This window comes from Artibeus jamaicensis, unplaced genomic scaffold, assembly GCF_021234435.1.
Source record: "Artibeus jamaicensis isolate MK-2021 breed Jamaican fruit bat unplaced genomic scaffold, CSHL_Jam_final contig_936, whole genome shotgun sequence".
Taxonomy (NCBI): Eukaryota; Metazoa; Chordata; class Mammalia; order Chiroptera; family Phyllostomidae; genus Artibeus; species Artibeus jamaicensis.
Window position 1 is genome coordinate 1,090,828 of NW_026522017.1, and position 18,460 is coordinate 1,109,287.

General features: G+C 41.1%; 1 protein-coding gene across 2 annotated transcripts in view; it reads right to left on the reverse strand.

The window, feature by feature from the left end:
• Positions 1–18,460, reverse strand: part of LY75 (lymphocyte antigen 75) — a 166,697-nt gene that overhangs the window by 43,426 nt on the left and 104,811 nt on the right. Inside the window, exon 35 of one of the 2 annotated variants that reach the window (XM_037140432.2) lies at positions 15,017–17,406. The exons of the other annotated variant lie outside the window; for it this stretch is intronic. Coding sequence (XP_036996327.2) covers positions 17,228–17,406 — 179 coding nt within the window. The 3' untranslated portion in view covers positions 15,017–17,227. Of the gene's footprint in view, positions 1–15,016; positions 17,407–18,460 lie in introns of those variants that run through there. 2 annotated transcript variants of the gene reach the window in all.

Below are 18,460 nucleotides of genomic sequence, written 5' to 3' on the forward strand. Positions count from 1 at the left end.
TCTCCATCTTATTATCTACATCCTTGGACTTACTGTACTTATTTTAAAGTACATTCCTGATAACTCTAAGTTCTGAGTCCCTTTATAGTCTCTTTTTGTTTTTCCCCTTTTGGCCAATGTCTTGGTAATTTGTTTTATTTTATTTCATTTTTTATCGAATACCAGAAATTGTGTAAAAAGAAAACAAAAAATCTTAAGAGACTCCTGATGATGGTATTCTCCTCTAGAAAGGAATCTGGTGGGCAGCTAAGGTAGGGTATGGAGGATCACCTTCACGTGGTGGGGACCGAGCTGACCCAAGGAAGGCTATGGACTTTGTGAGGCCCGGTATCCATGATCTCATTTGAAAACCTGGGTCTTAACAAGAGCCCCTCCTCTTTGGCAAGGTAAAACTCGAAGTTTTGTCTCCTTAAATACCATGAGACTGCCAAAAACTCTGCTCTACTTTAGAGCTGCTTTAAATGTTGGTAATTCTCCTAAGGGGGAAAGTAACACAGTATTAGGCTCACGTCAACAAATAGCCGCAGCAGCAATCTGAGCTGGAAATACAAGTCTTGTGGGATTTGATCTGGGTTTTCTAGTTGTTCTTAGTGGCAGCATTAGTCTCCCACTCTATTACAGTCAGGAGCAGAATTCCCACTTTCACACTTTTGGACAAGTTGTCAACATCTAGCCATCATCCATTCAACAAACATTTGCTGAGTAGCTCCTGTGTGTCCGGTAGAATGGGTAGTGCTATGGAGGAAGGAGAAAAGGATATAAAGAGGAATGAGTCCCACCTGAAAGTGTTCAGTCTGATGGGAGAGTTAAGACATATAAACATGACACATATAACAAATGTCTCATAGGCAAAATGCTATAAAATCATTGAAGAAAGAACAAATAACCTACAGAGTAAGGGACAACTCAAAAAGGAGGTAATATTTGAGCTCCAACTCAAAGGATAAATGAGTTTGCCCTGCAAAAAGGGGAAAAAAGGCAAAAAATATCTAGCACAATAAGAGGCACTTAGTAAGGAATCAAGTATTTGTTGAGTGAGTAAACTACACAGGTCTCTCCCTCCTCTCTCTTCCTTCTCCCACCAGATAATGTTTTCTGTATTAGACATAATAGACCAAACAGTCATTTCCAGAATGAAACTCGAATTGTCACAGGGCAAATATTCTGAACTGTAAAATTTGACTTTTTTCTTCTATTTTTCCTGGTTCCATTTGTTGTATTTTCTTTTAGCCTTATGGTTAAAAAAAAAAAAAAAGACTGAAAAGAAAACAGACTCCATTACATTTAATGACACTTGAGACACCTTTATAAATCATTGGAGGGTCTTGAACCACAGATTTAGAAATGTTCTCTTCTATGATTTCTAGTCAAAGCTACACAGAGTATTTTCTTTTTGTTTTTAAAGATTTTTAAATTCATTTTTAGAGAAAGGGAAAGGGAGGGAGAAAGAAAGGGAGAGAAACATCAGTGTGTGGTTGTCTGTTGAGCACCCTCTACTGGGGACCTGGCCTGCAACCAAGGCATGTGCCCTGACTGGGGATCGAACCAGTGATCCTTTGGTTCGTGGGCTGGTACTCAATCCACTGAGCCACACCAGCCAGGGATTACAGACTCGCTCAATTACCCCAATGACAGAGATCTATCGTGAAGATACATGGGGTAGTAAGCCAGCTAAAGCTCCTATCTCAGCAGTCACATGGGCCTCTTAGGGTCTTACACCAGGTGCCTACCTCAGGCCGCCATCCAGCCTGGAGTAGTCAGCCTTTGATTTTGGAAATCCTCCCTATTTTGATTAGCGTGGTTATGGTAGTGAGCTTAATATGACACAAACTGTGAGGATCTATGCATGAGATCTATTCGTGAGGATCTATGCAGCCATTCCTCTTGAAAATGGGGTTATGCTGCCTTTGATGACTTCCACACACTCACATGGCACTCACCAAATCCTGCCCCGCAGGCCCCCTCTCTGATGCTTATCCTGCTTTCCCAACTGGACAGTTAACTGCATGGAAACAGAGACCGTGTCTTAAATGTAGCTCCCGCCCCTGGTAATAACCACCACAACATCTGGTCCATAACACGAGAGCAAGCAGAGAAGCGGGACAGTGCAGGGCTCTGATCAGGCACATTCGGCTCTGGAGACGAAGTCCAGCTCTGACTACAGGATCTTGGCTCGGTAACTTAACCTTACTATGCCCGAAGTTCCTCATTCGTGAAATGGGGATGGTAACAGTACCTAATCTCAGGGAGCTGTTGTGAGAAAATTGCTCAGGGGCTACAGAATCCACAGTGGACAAAAAGGAAAAAACTTCCTGCTGTCTTAGAGCTTACACTCGTTGAGGCAGACACACAAAGACAAGTAAGTGAAATAGTATGTTAGACGATGTTTTATATTTAGATGGTATAATAGCAATCTATTGCTAGGTAGCAAATTAGCAGCTTAAATTAACAAAACAAAACAAAAAAGAAAACATAGTATTTCACACAGTTTGTCTGGGTCAGGGATTTGGAAGCAGCCACTTAACTGGGTGATTCTGGCTGGGGGTGTCTCACAGAGCGGCAGTCAAGATGTTGGCCAGGGCCACACCCACTCAAAAACCGAACTGGGGCTGGAGGCTCAGGCTGACGGTGGGTTGGTGCTGTCTGTGGGGAGGAAGCCTCGGTTCCTCACCGTGTGACTTCTCCACTGGGTGGCTCAAGGGTCAAGTGACGCAAATGGGAACCAGGCAAAAGTACAATGTCTTCTATAATCCAGCTTTGGGACTCACCTGCTGTTATTTCCCCAATATCCTGTTGATTATGTATGTCAGCCCTAGTCAGTGTGTGGGTGAGCCACTCAAAGCATGAATGCCAGGAGGAGAGAATCATTTGGCCCACCCTGGAGGCTAGCAATCAGACAGTCACAAGTATTAAGTAGAAAAGTTAAAGCAGAGAAGTAAGATCCTTGGTGTGCAGTAGGTATTAGAGTTGCAATTTTAGAAAGGTGTCTAAGGAAGGTATCGTTCTAAAGAAGACATACAGCCCTGGTTGGTGTGACTCAGTGGACTGAGTGCCGGACTGTGAAGCAGAGGGTCACCAGTTTGATTCCTGGTCAGGGCACATAAAACAGGCAACCAATGACTACATAAGTAAGTGCAACAACAAATCAATGTCTCTCTCTCTCTAAATCAATTTTAAAGAAAGAGGAAAAGTTATAGGCAGAAAAATATAAAAACTGGTGACTCACTTCCTCAAACCTTTCAATTGCCTTCTCCTGAGGCTCATGTCAGCATTAGCAGTAATTCCAGTTAGTTTATTCAGCACTGAACCCTTCTTCTCATGCTACAGGTCAGAGTGCCTGCCCCAGGAACAAGCTTTAAGCATTAAGAGATATAGTTTTATTTTGAGAACAATGTTCAAGTAGCACAGGTGGCCAACACAAAGCCCACGGGTCCTCCACCTTGTTTGATCCGGCAAAGCACCTTGTTTCTACCTGGTGGCAGTGCCGAGCTCTCAACTGTTAAGGAGTGGTTACATTTATACAGTCCTAAAATTACATTCGGCCCTTAGAAAGCAACTGTGAGGCTGATGCGGCCCCTGGTGGAAATGATTTTGACACCCCTGAAGTAGAGGTTGAGTACTTTCTGTGAGTAAAACTGTTGAAGTTCATGTACTTCATGAGTGGAATGCTGAACTAAGCCTCCTTCAATGCTAACTACCGTTGCTATAATCCTGCCTCCCCAAAATATTGCCGTAAGTTTTCAACTACAGGTTCTGTAATATTTCTATAAAATATTTTTCAATAAATATACTCTTCTAAAAGAAAAAAACCCTGCCCACAAAGCTCTCCTCAAAGTGCTTTTCTATTACTGTTACTTCTTTGCAGCATTCCTAAAGGATAGATTGTTATTAATAATATACCTATATGACTCCTTATGGATTTTATAGTTTTATAATTCTATTGATTTAATTAGTACAGAAATTTTGGAGCTTGATGAAAATTTTAAAGTTTGTACTTAACTCCAAAAGTTTCCATATAGTTGCTTTACCTAAAGTTACCTTGTACTAAAATAAAATGGCGTATCTACAGGAATACTTTGTATTACTGGTCAGTTCTCAGAGAACTCTCTGTGCCCTTGTAATTTCTTTTTTTAAACAACCAGGCACAGCATAAGAGGAAGTGATCCTTGGGACATACTTGTTCTGAATGCTAACAAAGGGAAGGCAAAAAACTATATATTTTTTCTTCATCAATAATAAGACCTTTGCCCCTTCTTTCATTAAGGTCTGAGCTTCAGTCACTTACCTTCCACCGGGTAATGGTGGCAGAGACAAAGCAAGAGGAGGAGCTGTTTATCACATTTATCAGGCGTGTAGGAGGAGGCAGGGGCTGTTCCGAGTCCCTGACTAATCCAGAGTCTGGAGTCCCCTGCTTCGAGATCTCCCTGAATCTCAAGGAAATCCAGCCACCCGCCACTTGCCACCCCATCTCCTCTCCACCTCGTCCTTCCCACCCAGCTTCCACGGCGTCCCCCTTGTCCTTGTCCCCTCACACTCCTCAGAAGAGCTCTCATGACATTTATTCATAGAATAGGGATACCAGTCAGTGTCACTCTGCACCTCTTCACTGGGCAGCCCTGGTCCATTTTCTTAGAGAATCAGTCTCAAGATTTACCCTCAAAACATAAAATGACCCACAAAAGGAATGAAATACTCACTGTGTATTATAAAATTGTCAATGACACTGCTGTAAAACTAGTTTTTAACACATGAGCACATTTTTACAAGCTTCTCAACAATGAAAGCGGTCTTGAAATAAGACCTAACTACAATTTTACTTTTTCATTGGAAGAAAAGTCAGCATTTATTAACATTTGAAATTTACAAAAACTGTCTGTGAGGAAATTTCCCCTGAAACATAACCGTGCCATCCACAAGGGTCAGAAAAAGTCTTATCAACAGATTAAGATGATTCAATGCTTTGAATTCAGTTGTGAGTTGAGTTTATAGCAGAAGTAAAATAATTTGAAAGAAATTACAATCCCATTATCTCCTCTGCTTTTTAAATTATTTATCTAAATGTTTTTGTTCTTTTACTATAAATTAGAATAAAGTACAGAGACACAAATCAAAACAAAACAAAAAACCACAAGCTAGTAAAGTCTCTGCTACTATGGAGTTTCCTCTTGTCAGGGGGAATGACAAGCAGGAAAACAGCGAGCAAACAAGATGTGTTCAGACAGAATTAAGTGTTCTGAAGGAGAAGAAACATGGGGCTGTGACAGAAAATGGGAGATGTTCAGGGAAAACCTGGGGAGGTGACATATGAACAAAGATCCGAGGGATGGGAGTTAGGGCTGCCCTGACAAGCACTGGGGAAGGGGGGGGTGGCCAGGGTGGAAGAACCAGCAGGCGGGTGAGTCCCCGGAGGTCAGGGTGGATAAACAGGATGTCAGGAAGCGTGGTAAGAGACGACAAGGGCACCTCACCTAGGGCCTGCAGGTTATGGCAGTTCAAAATTAGTAGCCTATACCTTTACAAATTAGTATTTTCATATTTTTCAGGTAAATACCCAGAAGAGGAGCTGCTGGACCATGTGGTAGTTTTAGTCTTAATTTTTAAAGGAACTTCCACACTGTTTTTTCCACAGTGGCTGCACCAGTTTACAATCCCACCAATAGTGAGTAAGGATTCCCTTTTCTCCACATCCATGCCAACACTTGTTTTTTGTTTGTTTGTTTGTTTTGTTTTTTTGATAATAGGCATTCAAAAAGGTGAGCATAGTTTTTGATTTGTAGCTTTGATTTGCATCTCCCTAATAACTAGTGATGTTGAACATCTTTTCTAGGCCTATTAGCTATCTATACATCTGTAAAAATGTCTATTCAGATCTTCTACCCATTTTTAATCTAATTGTTTTTGTCATCATTGAGCCATACGAGTTCTTTGTAACATTATTACGATAACCAAGACATGGAAACAGCCTAAGTGTCCACTGATGGGAGAATGACAAAAGAAGGTATGGTATGTACCATATGTACAATGGAGTACTACTCAGCCACAAAAACAGATGAAATATTGCCATTTGTGACAACATGAATGAATCTTTAGGATATTATGCTAAAGTGAAATATGACGGAAAAGGACAAAAATCATATGACTTCACTTATATGTGGGATACAAAACAAAAAAGTAACAACAAAATAAAAACAAAAAATAAACAAACAAACCTCACAGACACAGATGACGGAATGGTGGCTACCAGAGCAGCAGGGCATGGGGAAAGGCGAGTGGGCTAAATGGGGGGAAATACCATATATGGTAATGGAAGGAAACTAGACTTAGGGTGGTTAGCGTGCAATAGAGTACACAGATGTCAAATTATAACATTGTACACCTGAAATTTATATACCATTATTAACCAATGTTACCTCAATAAATTTAATTTTTAAAAATGTAAAGTAAATACAGAGAGGACTGCTTTCACAAGTAACTAGAAAAAAATTAAGTAACCTAGACTCTGATTCACATGATAACTAAAGAATGAGGGTTTACTCTGAACATGCTTATAGTCAATTATCTTATGCCACCCTTGGGAAATCACTGACCCAGTAAACAAACACTGATCACCTACGATGTGCAAAAACAGCATTACAGAAGGGTTTCAAAGGGATGCCATGGAACCTTACTGAGGAATTTAAAGAAAGATTTGTTTATTGTGATTTTCAAGATAATAACTAAAAACAACATAAGACCACTTACATAATAAACTCCCAAATACCACAACAATAACAATGGTTTCCATTTCAACATTAAATTTATACTTTATGCAGCAATACCTTAGAAGCTTTTCTATTAAGATCTTACCATTCAGCCAAGTCTGTGAAAACCTTGAAAAGCTCTTTGTTGACTTAGTTTATGCTGAATACAATTCCTGATCTTGTCTGGATTGGAGATTTGTGAAGTATTTTGATGAAAACCATTTACATAGGTTTTTAGCCCTGTATCATCCACATGTATGTGAATGTGTTCGGTAACCATAAATATCCAACATACACCCACATAAAGTGGCACTCATGATATTTTCTAGTTGCAACAAATACCCTTCATTTTGTATGAGACAACAAAGGGAAGGAAAGCCCCATTTTCCACGCCTGAACAGCTACCAGGCATAGAGTTTTCACTTAATGCTCGCAGCTACCCTGTGGGGTGTTATCACCATTTTACCGAAGTGAAAAGTGTTGGGTAACTTGATCAAGGCCACACAGACTGTACCCAACTCCAATAATCTTTCTAAATCCATCCTTAAAGACTCCTTACTGAGAGGAGCTGACTAATTAATAGCATTAATTCATTCAACACACATATTTCCTTAAGCGCTTGAAAAGCCTGTTAATTGGCTTTGGATGGTGAACGTACAATACAATATACAGGTGATGTGTTATAGAACTGTATACTTGAAATCTATATAATTTTATTTAGCAATGTCACCCCAATAAGTTCAATAATTTTTTTAAAGAAAAGCCTATTTAGCCATATTGGAATTATAAGAGGAAAGAAAACAAAACTTTCCCATAATAGCTTGTCCTCTATTGCTGATCAAAACAGCTTCTCTGAAGGGAGATATCCAAATCTAGAAATTGACTTTAAAAAAAAAGTCTGATAAGTATTTTTTGACTAGCCTGAAGTATGAAGTCATGGCCACCCGGAGGGTGGATTAACTGGGCAGTTAGATTTACTGGTGAACGTGACCAGGGCATTCAAACAGTCCAGTCTTCACAGAATCTCTTGTCCACCTTTGACTTGGACAAAACTAATGTGCTCAGACTGAACAATGTGAAAATCGGCACATCTGTTTCCGCTCCTCCGCAGGCACCAGATGACCGTGCTGTAAATATTGGTGGGCAGAAAGTTTCAGGAAAGGAGCTTGGGTTTGTAAGCAAGTTATGAGCTGCTTCCTCCATCACTGAGAGCCTTTAAAACAAGCCTGCCTGTCAGCAAGCTTCCAGCAAGAACTTAAAAATGGTAATGAAATTCAGGGAAAGAAGACACCAAACTCTTGCATAATCATTTTATTCAAACGCACACAAGTATTCACTTTGTTCTAGTTTATTTTGCTCTTTAATCTCTGGAATTGTTCATTCGATAGTGTTTTGGGATGGAAGGCTTTCCCCAGAGTTTACCACATCAACATTTTTGACATGCTTGACAGAAAACCTGTTACTAATTGGAAAATGACTAATTATGTAATTTTTCAGATGTCACTTGCACAACAGCATACTAGACTTTTAAAGCTTTTTAAATCAGACGACTTAAGTGAAATCCAAGCTTAGCCAGGTCACGTCCCACTTCGATCCAGGGGTTATTTGGCTGAACTGGCTTCCTGTTTCAGCAACTTGAACACCAACCAACTGGACTAACAGCGCGGTGAGCAGAGGAGGGCCTGCGTGCTCCCACCCCAGCCCGCCATCCCTGCTGCGCACAGCTGGGGCAATCCCCGCCGCCAGCTTCCCGACTCTCACTTCCTCTGCTCGTCTAGTCCGTGAGCCCCCTTCGGTGTCCTGCGCTGGAGCTTGGACACCGTGGAACGGAGAGGGTACTCCGGGTGCTCGGCGACCCCCTTCCTCTGGACGCTGTGCTGGAACCCACTGAACCGGGAGGGGAGTGGGGGATGACCCCACGCCGGGCCCACGGGGGAGCACGGGGCGGGTGAGCAGGTGAGGGCGAGAGACCCGGTCGGGATGCAGTACCCCCGGGGTCGCCCTCCGGTGTGTAGGGGGTACAGAGGGTGGAGGGTCTCCGCTGGGCAGGGGCCGAAAGTGGACTCCCGGGCCCAGCAGGGGTCGCGCAAGGGTCGGCTTACCCGCGACCACGGCGGCCAGGCACAGCAGCGGCAGCAGCAGAGCAGACGGCGCGGCCCCCGGCATGACTGCGGGTGCGGGTGCGGGCGCCCAGCCCCCGGCTCCGAAGTGCGGGCCGGCCAGACCCCTCCCACCGAGCGGCCGGCGGGAGGGGCGGGGGCCTAGGTCGCCCCACCCTCTGCGGGATCCCTTTGGCCTGCTGTCCGCTGGAACGGCTCTGCGTCTGCTCAGTAATTTTTAAAACTTTTCATTTGAACCGAAATAATTTCAAAAATGTTGCAAAAATCGCACAAAGAATTCCCATCACCCATTCAGCCAGCTTCTCTAATTATAAACATCGTATATAATTCCAGAAACATAATCAAAGCCAGGAAACGATCCCTGGTAGAGTACTAATCTTCATCACATGTGACATTTCGCCAATTGTCCCTCTAATGTTCCTTTTCTGTTCTCAAATCTAATCCAGAATCATACACTGCGTTGAAATGTCATGTCCCCTTGGGTCTCCCTTAATGTGGAACACTTTCTCTGTTATTCTTTGTCTTTCCTGATGTCGACAAGTTTGAAGAGCACTGGCCACTTGTTTTGTGGAATGTCTTTCAGGTCGGTTTGTCTGATGTTTGAGGGAGATGGGAAGAACAAGATTCAGGGTGTTTTCTTTTCTGCAAGAATACCACAGAAGTGATGTGCCCTGTCCAGGAGGGACGCGGTGTCAATGTGTCACATAGATGGTGATATTAACTCTGATCACTTGCTTAAGGTGGTGTCTGCCAGGTTTCTCTTTTGGATGTAACAGCCAGAAACCTTTTCAGAGGCTGCTCCCAGTGGACTATGTCCCTCAGATAACTTTCTCTGTCACCAGAGTTTGGATTAGAGTTCTTTAAACTATGTTTGCACAGCTCTTGGAAGTAACCAACCCTGTGGATACTTTGATCCTGTACTTCTAGCTTCCAGAACGTTGAGACAATAAATTTCTGCTGTTTAAGCCAAAATAAACCACAAAACTAGGCTCTGATATATTTATAAACTATGCACCTGTAACTAGAATGGCGAGGGCCCTGAGCCTGGACAACACAGGGCACACTCCTGGGCTAGGACGGGCTGCTTGTTTAAGCTCTGACGGAGCCTCATGTCATTAGCAAGATGACTGGATCTAAAATCCAGTCTAAACTCAAAATAAAAACACAAATTGCTCAGTTAAAAATGTACAAATGATATGAACAGGTGCAAATAAGCATCTGAAAAGACACTCAACATCATATATCATCAGAGACCTGCAAATTAATGGAAAAATGAGATACCACTGTACACCTATTAGAATGACCAAAATCGGGAACACTGACAACACAAAATGGTAGTGAAGATGTGAAGCAAGAGGGACTCTCATTCACTGCTGGTGGGAATGCAAAATGGTACAGCCGCTTTGGGAGACAGTTTTGCAGATTCTTAGAAAAACTAAATATACTCTTACCACGGATTCAGCAATTGTGCTCCTTAATATTTCCACAAACAAGTTGAAAACTTACATACACACAAAAAACTACACGTGGATGTTTATAGCAGCTTTACTGATAATTGCCCAAACCAGGAAGCAACCAAGATACCTTTCAATAAGTGAATAAATAAACAAATGGTGGAACATCCATACAATGTTTGTTTTTTTTAAAATTCAGTGCTTAAAATAAATGAGCTATTCAGCCATGAAAGACATGGAAGAACCTTATGTATGTGTTGCCAAGTGAAAGAAGCCAATCCTAAAGGGCTGCATACTATATGATTCCAACTATATGATGCTTTGGAAAAAGGCAAAATTATGGCAACGATGAAAAGATCAGCTTACAAGAGTCAGTGGGGGGCAGAGGAAGAGGAGATGAAAGGAGACATGAATGGGTGGAGCACAGGATTTTTAGAGCAGTGAAACTATTCTGTATGATACTGTAATGGTAGATACATATCATTATACATTGTAAAAGCCCATAGAATGGGCAACACAAAGATGAGCCGTAATGTTAATGATAGACTTTAGTTAATATTGTATCAGTATTGCATCATCAATTTTAACAAAAGGTAGTACATTAATGCAAGATGCTAATAATAGGGGAAGGGGGGAGAGGTAAGGAAGTATATAGGAATTCTGTACTTTCTGCTCAAATTTTAATAAACCTGAAATTTCTAAAATAACAAAAGTGTAAGTGTTTTAGAAGAAAATCAAGCCTAACTCTTTCCTATCCTTTCTAGCCCTTTCTATGCCGTGATAGTCCAGTCAGAAATGGAGTGATTACACCAAAGCAATCTGACCAATGGGGGTCTATAAGGAGAATCATAGAGTGTTAGAAGTGGTAGAAGCCATTTTCACTTACTGATAAGGAAAACGAGGCCTGAAGAAGGGACATGACTGACCCATGGGTACCCAGTAAAAGCTAAAAATGTACAGTCTTCTGCCGGGCTGTCCCATCCATTCCAGGTTCAACCCCTTTGCCACAGGATTAAGATCTGTCTCAATGTATTTATTTCCATTCTTCTTCTCAGGCTATCAACAACAGGTTGTATGCTAAACCCGTATCCAAAGTGAATCCTTCCAAAGGTACACCATGTTTATATATTCAAACGTCCTAATTCTGGATTCAGCCGTCTTGCCAACTACACAAGGGAAATGAACAATTCTATGAGACTGTGCAACTGGAAAACTTCTCTTCACCCCCACCTCCACCTCAGGCACCAACAACATCTTTTTATCCATGTGCGTTACTTTGCATTAAAATAATATTCAAATGATGGTTAGGTTCACAAAGAACTGGCATCCTAATGGCTCAGTTTACTTTAAGCAAATGACCCATTTCAGCAGTGTTTTGTTTCTAAGTCACTTGAACCAAGGAAGGTATTTACCCCCCCCCCCCCACTGTTGACTCTCGTGGGCACTTCCTCATTTTTTATGCTAATACGACAAAATAGATTACTTACTGCCGCTGTGTGGAATAACGTGGTATTTTATTAAAATCTCTCACGATGATGTCCTACTTCCCATTCACACTGCATAACTCTTACTTTCTGTCTCTCTTTCACTCCAGTTTACCTCCTCTTGGACCTCATTCCAGACTCCTTTCCTTAACTTCCTTTTTCCAGGGCTTTTATTCTTCCTTCTTCATCCAGCCTGGATACCATGCCCTCTCTTATTGCTGTTATACTGACCTGGCTAACTCTGAACCTGCAGCCTCTTGCTTTCTTTCTCTTTTTAAAAATAAAGTTGTTTTTCCAGCTTTATTGAGATATAATTGACATACCATTGTAAGTTCAAGGTGTACATGTTGACTTGAGACACGTAAGTAGCATAAATGATTACCACTTTTATCCCGTCCCATAATGACCATTTCTTTGTGTGTGTGTGCTGAGAATATTTTAAGATGAACTCTCTTAGCAACTTTCAAGTACACAATACAGTTTTTCAACTATAGTCACCAGGCTGAATATTGAATCCCCAGAATGTATTCATCTTAAAACTGGAAATTTGTATCCTTCGTCCAACACCTCCCCATTTTCCCCAAGCCCCAGTGACTGGCAACCACAACCCTACTCTCTCTTCCTGAGTTCGTCTCTCTCAGATTCCACATATAACTGAGGTCATACAGTATTTGTCTCTCTCTGAGTTACTTCACTTAGCACAATGCCCTCGAGCTTCATCTATGTTGCTGCAAATGGCAGTTTCCTTCTTTCTCATGGCTGAATAATATTCAATTGTATGTATGTGCCACATCTTCTTTATTCATTCACTGAGGGACACTTAAGTTGTTTCCCTATCTTGGCTATTGTAAATAATACTGCAATGAATTTAGGGGTGAAGGTATTTCTTCAAGATCCTGTTTTCCTTTCCTTTAGCCATATACCCAGAAGTGGGATTGCTGGATCATATGGGTGTTCTATTTTCAATTTTTCGAGGATGAGGTCTCTTTTTTCTCTTTTTTAAAAAAGACTTTATTTATTTAGCTTTAGAGAAGGGAAGGGAGGGAGAGAGGGAGAGAAACATCAATTCGTGGTTGCTTCCCATGTGCCCCACCCCTCCCACCGGGGACCTGGCCCACAACCCAGGTATGTGCCCTAACTAGGGATTGAACCAGCAACCCTTTGGTTTGCAGGCTGGCACTCAATCCACTGAGCTACACCAGCCAGGGCAAGGTCTCTTCCTTCTTCCTCACGTCTATCTTCTTTTCCTCAACTTGACTGAAGTAACAGGATAGGCAGAGGGAATCTTATTAGTTCTGGTAGTTGTCAGTACAAATATATGCCTTTTAATTTCATCTGGGCCTTGGATGCCTCTTCTACAGTTTTTCTATTTTGTCTTGGTCATTATTCTCTTCCATTCCCCTTAGCAGGAGGTATTTCGATTTTTTATTACTCTCTTCAGGTTGAGACCCCATTTGCTGCTCATCTTTCTTATCGGGTGTAGACAAACATTTTCAAATACTTATCTGTTCTCCCCTTCTCCTCAATGCAGGCCTTACTCTGTGGCCTGAGAGTTTTCCTAATTCTTAGTTTTATCTGACTTTTCCTCTCTATTGTTTAGCAATTGGAACAATATTGACTTGATTATACATTGTATTAAAAGGGCATTTGGCTAAGGAACCAAAACCCTAGGACTTCTCAGGATGAATCAGCAGCCCATATAAGGTGGCTGGGGAAGACGGCTGGGCTGGGCATGGCTGAGCTTCCTTTTGGCCTGATATAGTCAGGCCTAGGTACCTTTAGAGCAAAAACAAAGGGTGAGTCCTCTTCTATGTATTTTAGCTCCCCTAGAACTCAGGTGGGGAAAAGGGGATGAAGAGGAAAGGCTAAGAGGAAGACGAGTAACAAGGCTGCTGCAAATTATCCAGGGGGTTGAGGGCAGATAAAGGCCTGAACTAAGACAGTTAATAACGGAGAGAGCCACTCTGTGAGAAGTCTGAGTTGAAATTGATAGCATTGTTGGATTAGGAAGATAAGAAGATTTATAGATGACATTTGAGTTTCTAGTTTGGGAGACAAAGGGGATGGTGTCTTCACAAAATAGAGAATAGAAGAAAAACTGATTGGGGGAATAGAAAAAAAGTTTCTAAAATTCTGCTTGTGATTAATTGAGCTTGGAAAAAAAGAAAGACATGTAAAGCAAATTTGTTGAGCTGTAGACACTGAGAGAATGTTTTAATTTAGAATATACAGGGAGTTAGAGATGACTTCGTACAGATCATAAGGTTTCATAGAAAAAATGTCTTTAAGATATGGTTAAAATTTGTCTTCTTTGGCAAAATAAAAGTTATTAATAACAATTAGACCTTCGTTTCTTTAAGGAGGTTTTAGGATTAAACAACCCTAAGATAAAGGAATCTGAACCTCTCATTTTCCCTAGCATACACTCAGCAGTGGGGTCAGGACTAGGGGTCACCAACACTGCAGTAGTCAGTCATCTGCAGAGATTCTCAGGCAGGGAAAAGATCTTGCTCCAGGATCAGGGAAGGGAACATGTGTGTGGGGGGGAAAGAAGAGGGTGACCACTGTTAGCACTTCTGAATTTGTCTGCTACACCTTGGTCATGAGGTCTATTTGCTTATATTTTCAACTGCTTGGTTTTGAGAGATTGATTTTGTCAGACCACACGTGGGAGTTGGGTTAGTTATAGAAGACTAAAAGGCTGTGTTCAGTTCTCCTGACACATCTGAATAGGAGGAAATGGGAAGGGAACACCCTATAAGCCACGTTGAGAAGGACGTTCATGTAGACTGTCCATGGGGAGTTGGAAATATGAATGTGGAACTAGATATCTGAGCTATTGATGGAGAAGAGGTTGATGAATTCCTTGGGGTGAGAGGTAGTGGACAAGATCTCCTGAGGGGAGGACAAAGAATGAGAAGTAGATCATAAATGGAATTTCTACTGATCCGATAGTTAAAACACGTGCTGATTCAGAGGAATCTGAAAAAGAGACTAAAGTCAAACATTCAGAAATGTAGGATTATATATATTTTTAATTTTATTTTTGTGGAGAGGAAGGGAGAGAGAAAGAAAGGGAGAGAAACATCATGTGTGGTTGCTTCTCACACACCCCCTACTGTGGACCTGGCCTGCAACCCAGGCATGTGCCCTGACTAGGAATCAAACTGGTGACCCTTTGGTTCCCAGGCCAGCACTCAAACACTGAGCCACACCACCCAGGGCGGATTATATTTATTCTTTAAAAAGTACACAGAATCTAAAGGATGCCTTGCTTTACAATAGCTGGTCACTTTATTATACTATATACCTAACATGATAAAGCCCAATCTTGAAAAAAATTTTTAAACAAGAATCAACAATGCTTTTTTTACATTTATTTTTGATTTTTGATTTTTTAGAGATAGAGGAAGGGAGAAAAAAACAGAGGGGGACAATCATCAGTGTGAGAGAGAAACATTGATTGGCTGCTTTCCATATGTTCCCTGACCAGAGACGGAACTTGCAACCGGGGCATGTGCCCTGGCCAAGAATCGAGCCGGTGACCTTTTGCTTTGCAGGATGACTCCCAACCAACTGAGCCACACTGTCTGGGGCGGATCCACAACACTTTTACTTAAAAAGGCAAATTTATTGCAGCATAATTACTGCATATAGCTGTATTTTTCCCATCAAGTTGGTTTAGTTCTTTGAAGAAAGTCTCCCACCCCCCTAGGACTCCCCCCTCAACAGCCATCCTGAAGAAAGTCTTAATGCCTAAACTTGGCTAGAGTACTAGTGTAACAAGTTCAGTAAAAAATATTTTAGAACAATTATACTATAGTTTGACTATACTGGAACCGTCTTAGATAATTATTTACAACTTCATCATAGTATAAACACTCTAAACTTTAAAACAAATCTATGGATTTTATACAAAAATATTCTAAAGTACAAATATAAGTTAAAAACTGAATAAAACATTCACCAGGTCCAGTGGAAGCTATTATTAAGAATATATTCTAGTTGGTAAAATTTAAAGCGATAACCACAAAACAGTGTTTCCTTAATCATTCATGATTTTAAATATTTTGGTAGTAATCACAAAGTTTAGAGTTTCATTGTATAATTTTCATGTTTATAAATATAAGATATATAATTTCTTTTACAGACCACTTCTCTTTAGCTCATGTAAAAAGTCAATAAAGTAATAAAAATTTCTTAGTCAAAAAGTTGACATGCCATGTAAGTTATATAAATCATAAAATTAAAAAAAAAACCTTTTAGCCTATTCTCTTTTAAAAAAACAGGTATACATTGTACATAAGAAAGTATAAAAACCACACTGCTACATGGTATCTAATGAATCTAATAATATTCTCATACTTTAAAAAAATACTAAGTACTAAATCCTTTTTAAAAGTCACATTTTTGTGAATAATTATGGGCAGAATAAAGGTTTCACATTTAAATAATTTTGGTATAATATATATATGAAGTGCTAGAAGAAGCATCTTGCCAAAAGGTATCATTCTGCTGTGTAAAAAATAAGCATGCCTCTCATTTAATAATTTTCCCCAAATGCTACATATGTCATTTTAAAAGATTTTATTTATCTATTTTTGGAGAGAGAGGGTAAGCAAGGGAGAAAAACATCAACTGGTTGCCTCTCACGCACCCCTAACTGGGAACCTGGGTCGCAACCCAGGTGTCGAACTGCTTTTCGGTTTGTGGGAAGACACCCAACCCACTGCGCCACACCAGTCAGGGCTACAAATGACATTTTGAAATGATGTTGATACTACTTCCAGTTCTGTTTTTACCTTGAGGTAGTAATTTTGCATTTGGCCAGAAGTTCATAAAAACTAAAAGGGAGATGTGTGACCTAGTAATATGCCAATTTAAAACTTTCTGAGGAATTGTGTTAAAGTGTCATTAAAACATACATATTCTAAGCCCTGGCTGGTGTAGCTCAGTGGATTGAGTGTAGGCCTGGGAATCAAGCAACCACGGTTCAATTCCCAGTCAGGGCACATGTCTGGGTTGCAGGCTAGTTCCCCACACGGGAGGCAACCATACATTGATATTTCTCTCCCTCTCTCCTTTCTTCCCCCTCCAAAGATAAATAAAAAATATTTAAAAAAACCCAAAAAACATACATATTCTAGTTACCAACCACACTCTTACAGAGAAATGCACATTGAAATTACCAGCCTATGAACACAATTTGGACTTCAGTTTCAGCTTTGGTTCCTTTCCATTCTGTTAAGTAGAGTTATAAACATGGCATTTTTGAATAATTAAATGTGGATACTGGAATAACAACTAGACAATTGAAAAAGTACTTAAGACTTGTACTTTGGAACAGAGTAAATACTGACACTGGGAAAGTTTTAAATGGCTCATTTTTCCTAAAATGTTAGTGCAAATTAGCAAACTTTTAGAAGAAATTAGTCACGGAAAGAAGGAAGCATAATCTCATCTTCATTCATTCCTTTTTCATATCGAACTGAAGAGAAGCTTGCCCAGGGCAAAGAGTTCCTTTTGGAGAGGAACCAAATCAGCCCTCCAACGAGAGCCAAAAGGACCAGCACAGCAAACGCGACAGCCACTCCTCTGTAATCAGGGCCTAGAAGAGAGAAGGGTTTGACGCTGGAGGACCATTACTGGTTCTGTACGTGTGGCCGTGTGTCACATAAGTGAAGCCTGTGCAAATCGAATGCAATGAGTACCTGACTGCTTCGCAGCATGAACACAGAACTAGAAATCACTGTCAAACACTTAAGTGCCTCCTTCCCCCCACAAATTTAACTCTGTTCCTTTTCACTCAAACCCTCTTCATTGGTATAGCAATTTTCTTCCAAAGAAGCCAAAGCACTATCGTTTTTCTCACTTTGCTTCTCATCACTCTGTTGAGAATATCACTCCCAGTATATTTCCCTACTTTGATGGCAAATTGCTAAAAGCTGTAAATTTGTGTGTTTGACTTACCTAGAGCCAAATAAAAATACCATTTGCCTTAAAATGATTTAAACCTTTGGAATGACCTCAGTTCCCAGCCCTTTGAATGCTGTCCCTAGCCCCTGTCTGCATGCTGCCAACACAGACACACTCCGTCCTATGGCTTCACCGTCACCTCTGTGCTGACCTCCCTTCTCTCGCGGATGTCCAACAACATACTATGCACCCATATGGATATCTCTTCTCCAAATGGATAGTTCAAAATGGCCAAAACAGAACTCCAGGTTTACATCACCCTAACCCTGCTCCCAGTTGTTTTCCATTCTACTCAGGACAGACTCGAACTCCTGACACTTGTTTCCAGAGCCCCAAGTCCCTGGCCCTGGCCTACCTTCCAGCTCTTCCCTGAGTGCTACAACTGGTACTTCTGCCCGGTGAGCCTCTCCCACTGATATTTCCTTGGGCAGATCTCAGCTTCGGTGTCTCCTGCTCTTAGGCATCTTCCCTAATAACCCAGTCTAGCGTGGCCATCCACCAGGTCTCGATCACACAGAGTGGACAGCTCTTTGATATTTCCCTCTCTTTTAATTTGGACCTACTTGATTACTATCCATCTTCCCCCATTAGACCGCAGAGGAAGAAAAGGTTACTGCATTGTCTTGTTCACAGGGGCACCCAGCACCTATAAAAGGGCATGATGCAGAGAGCCGAAATATCTGCTG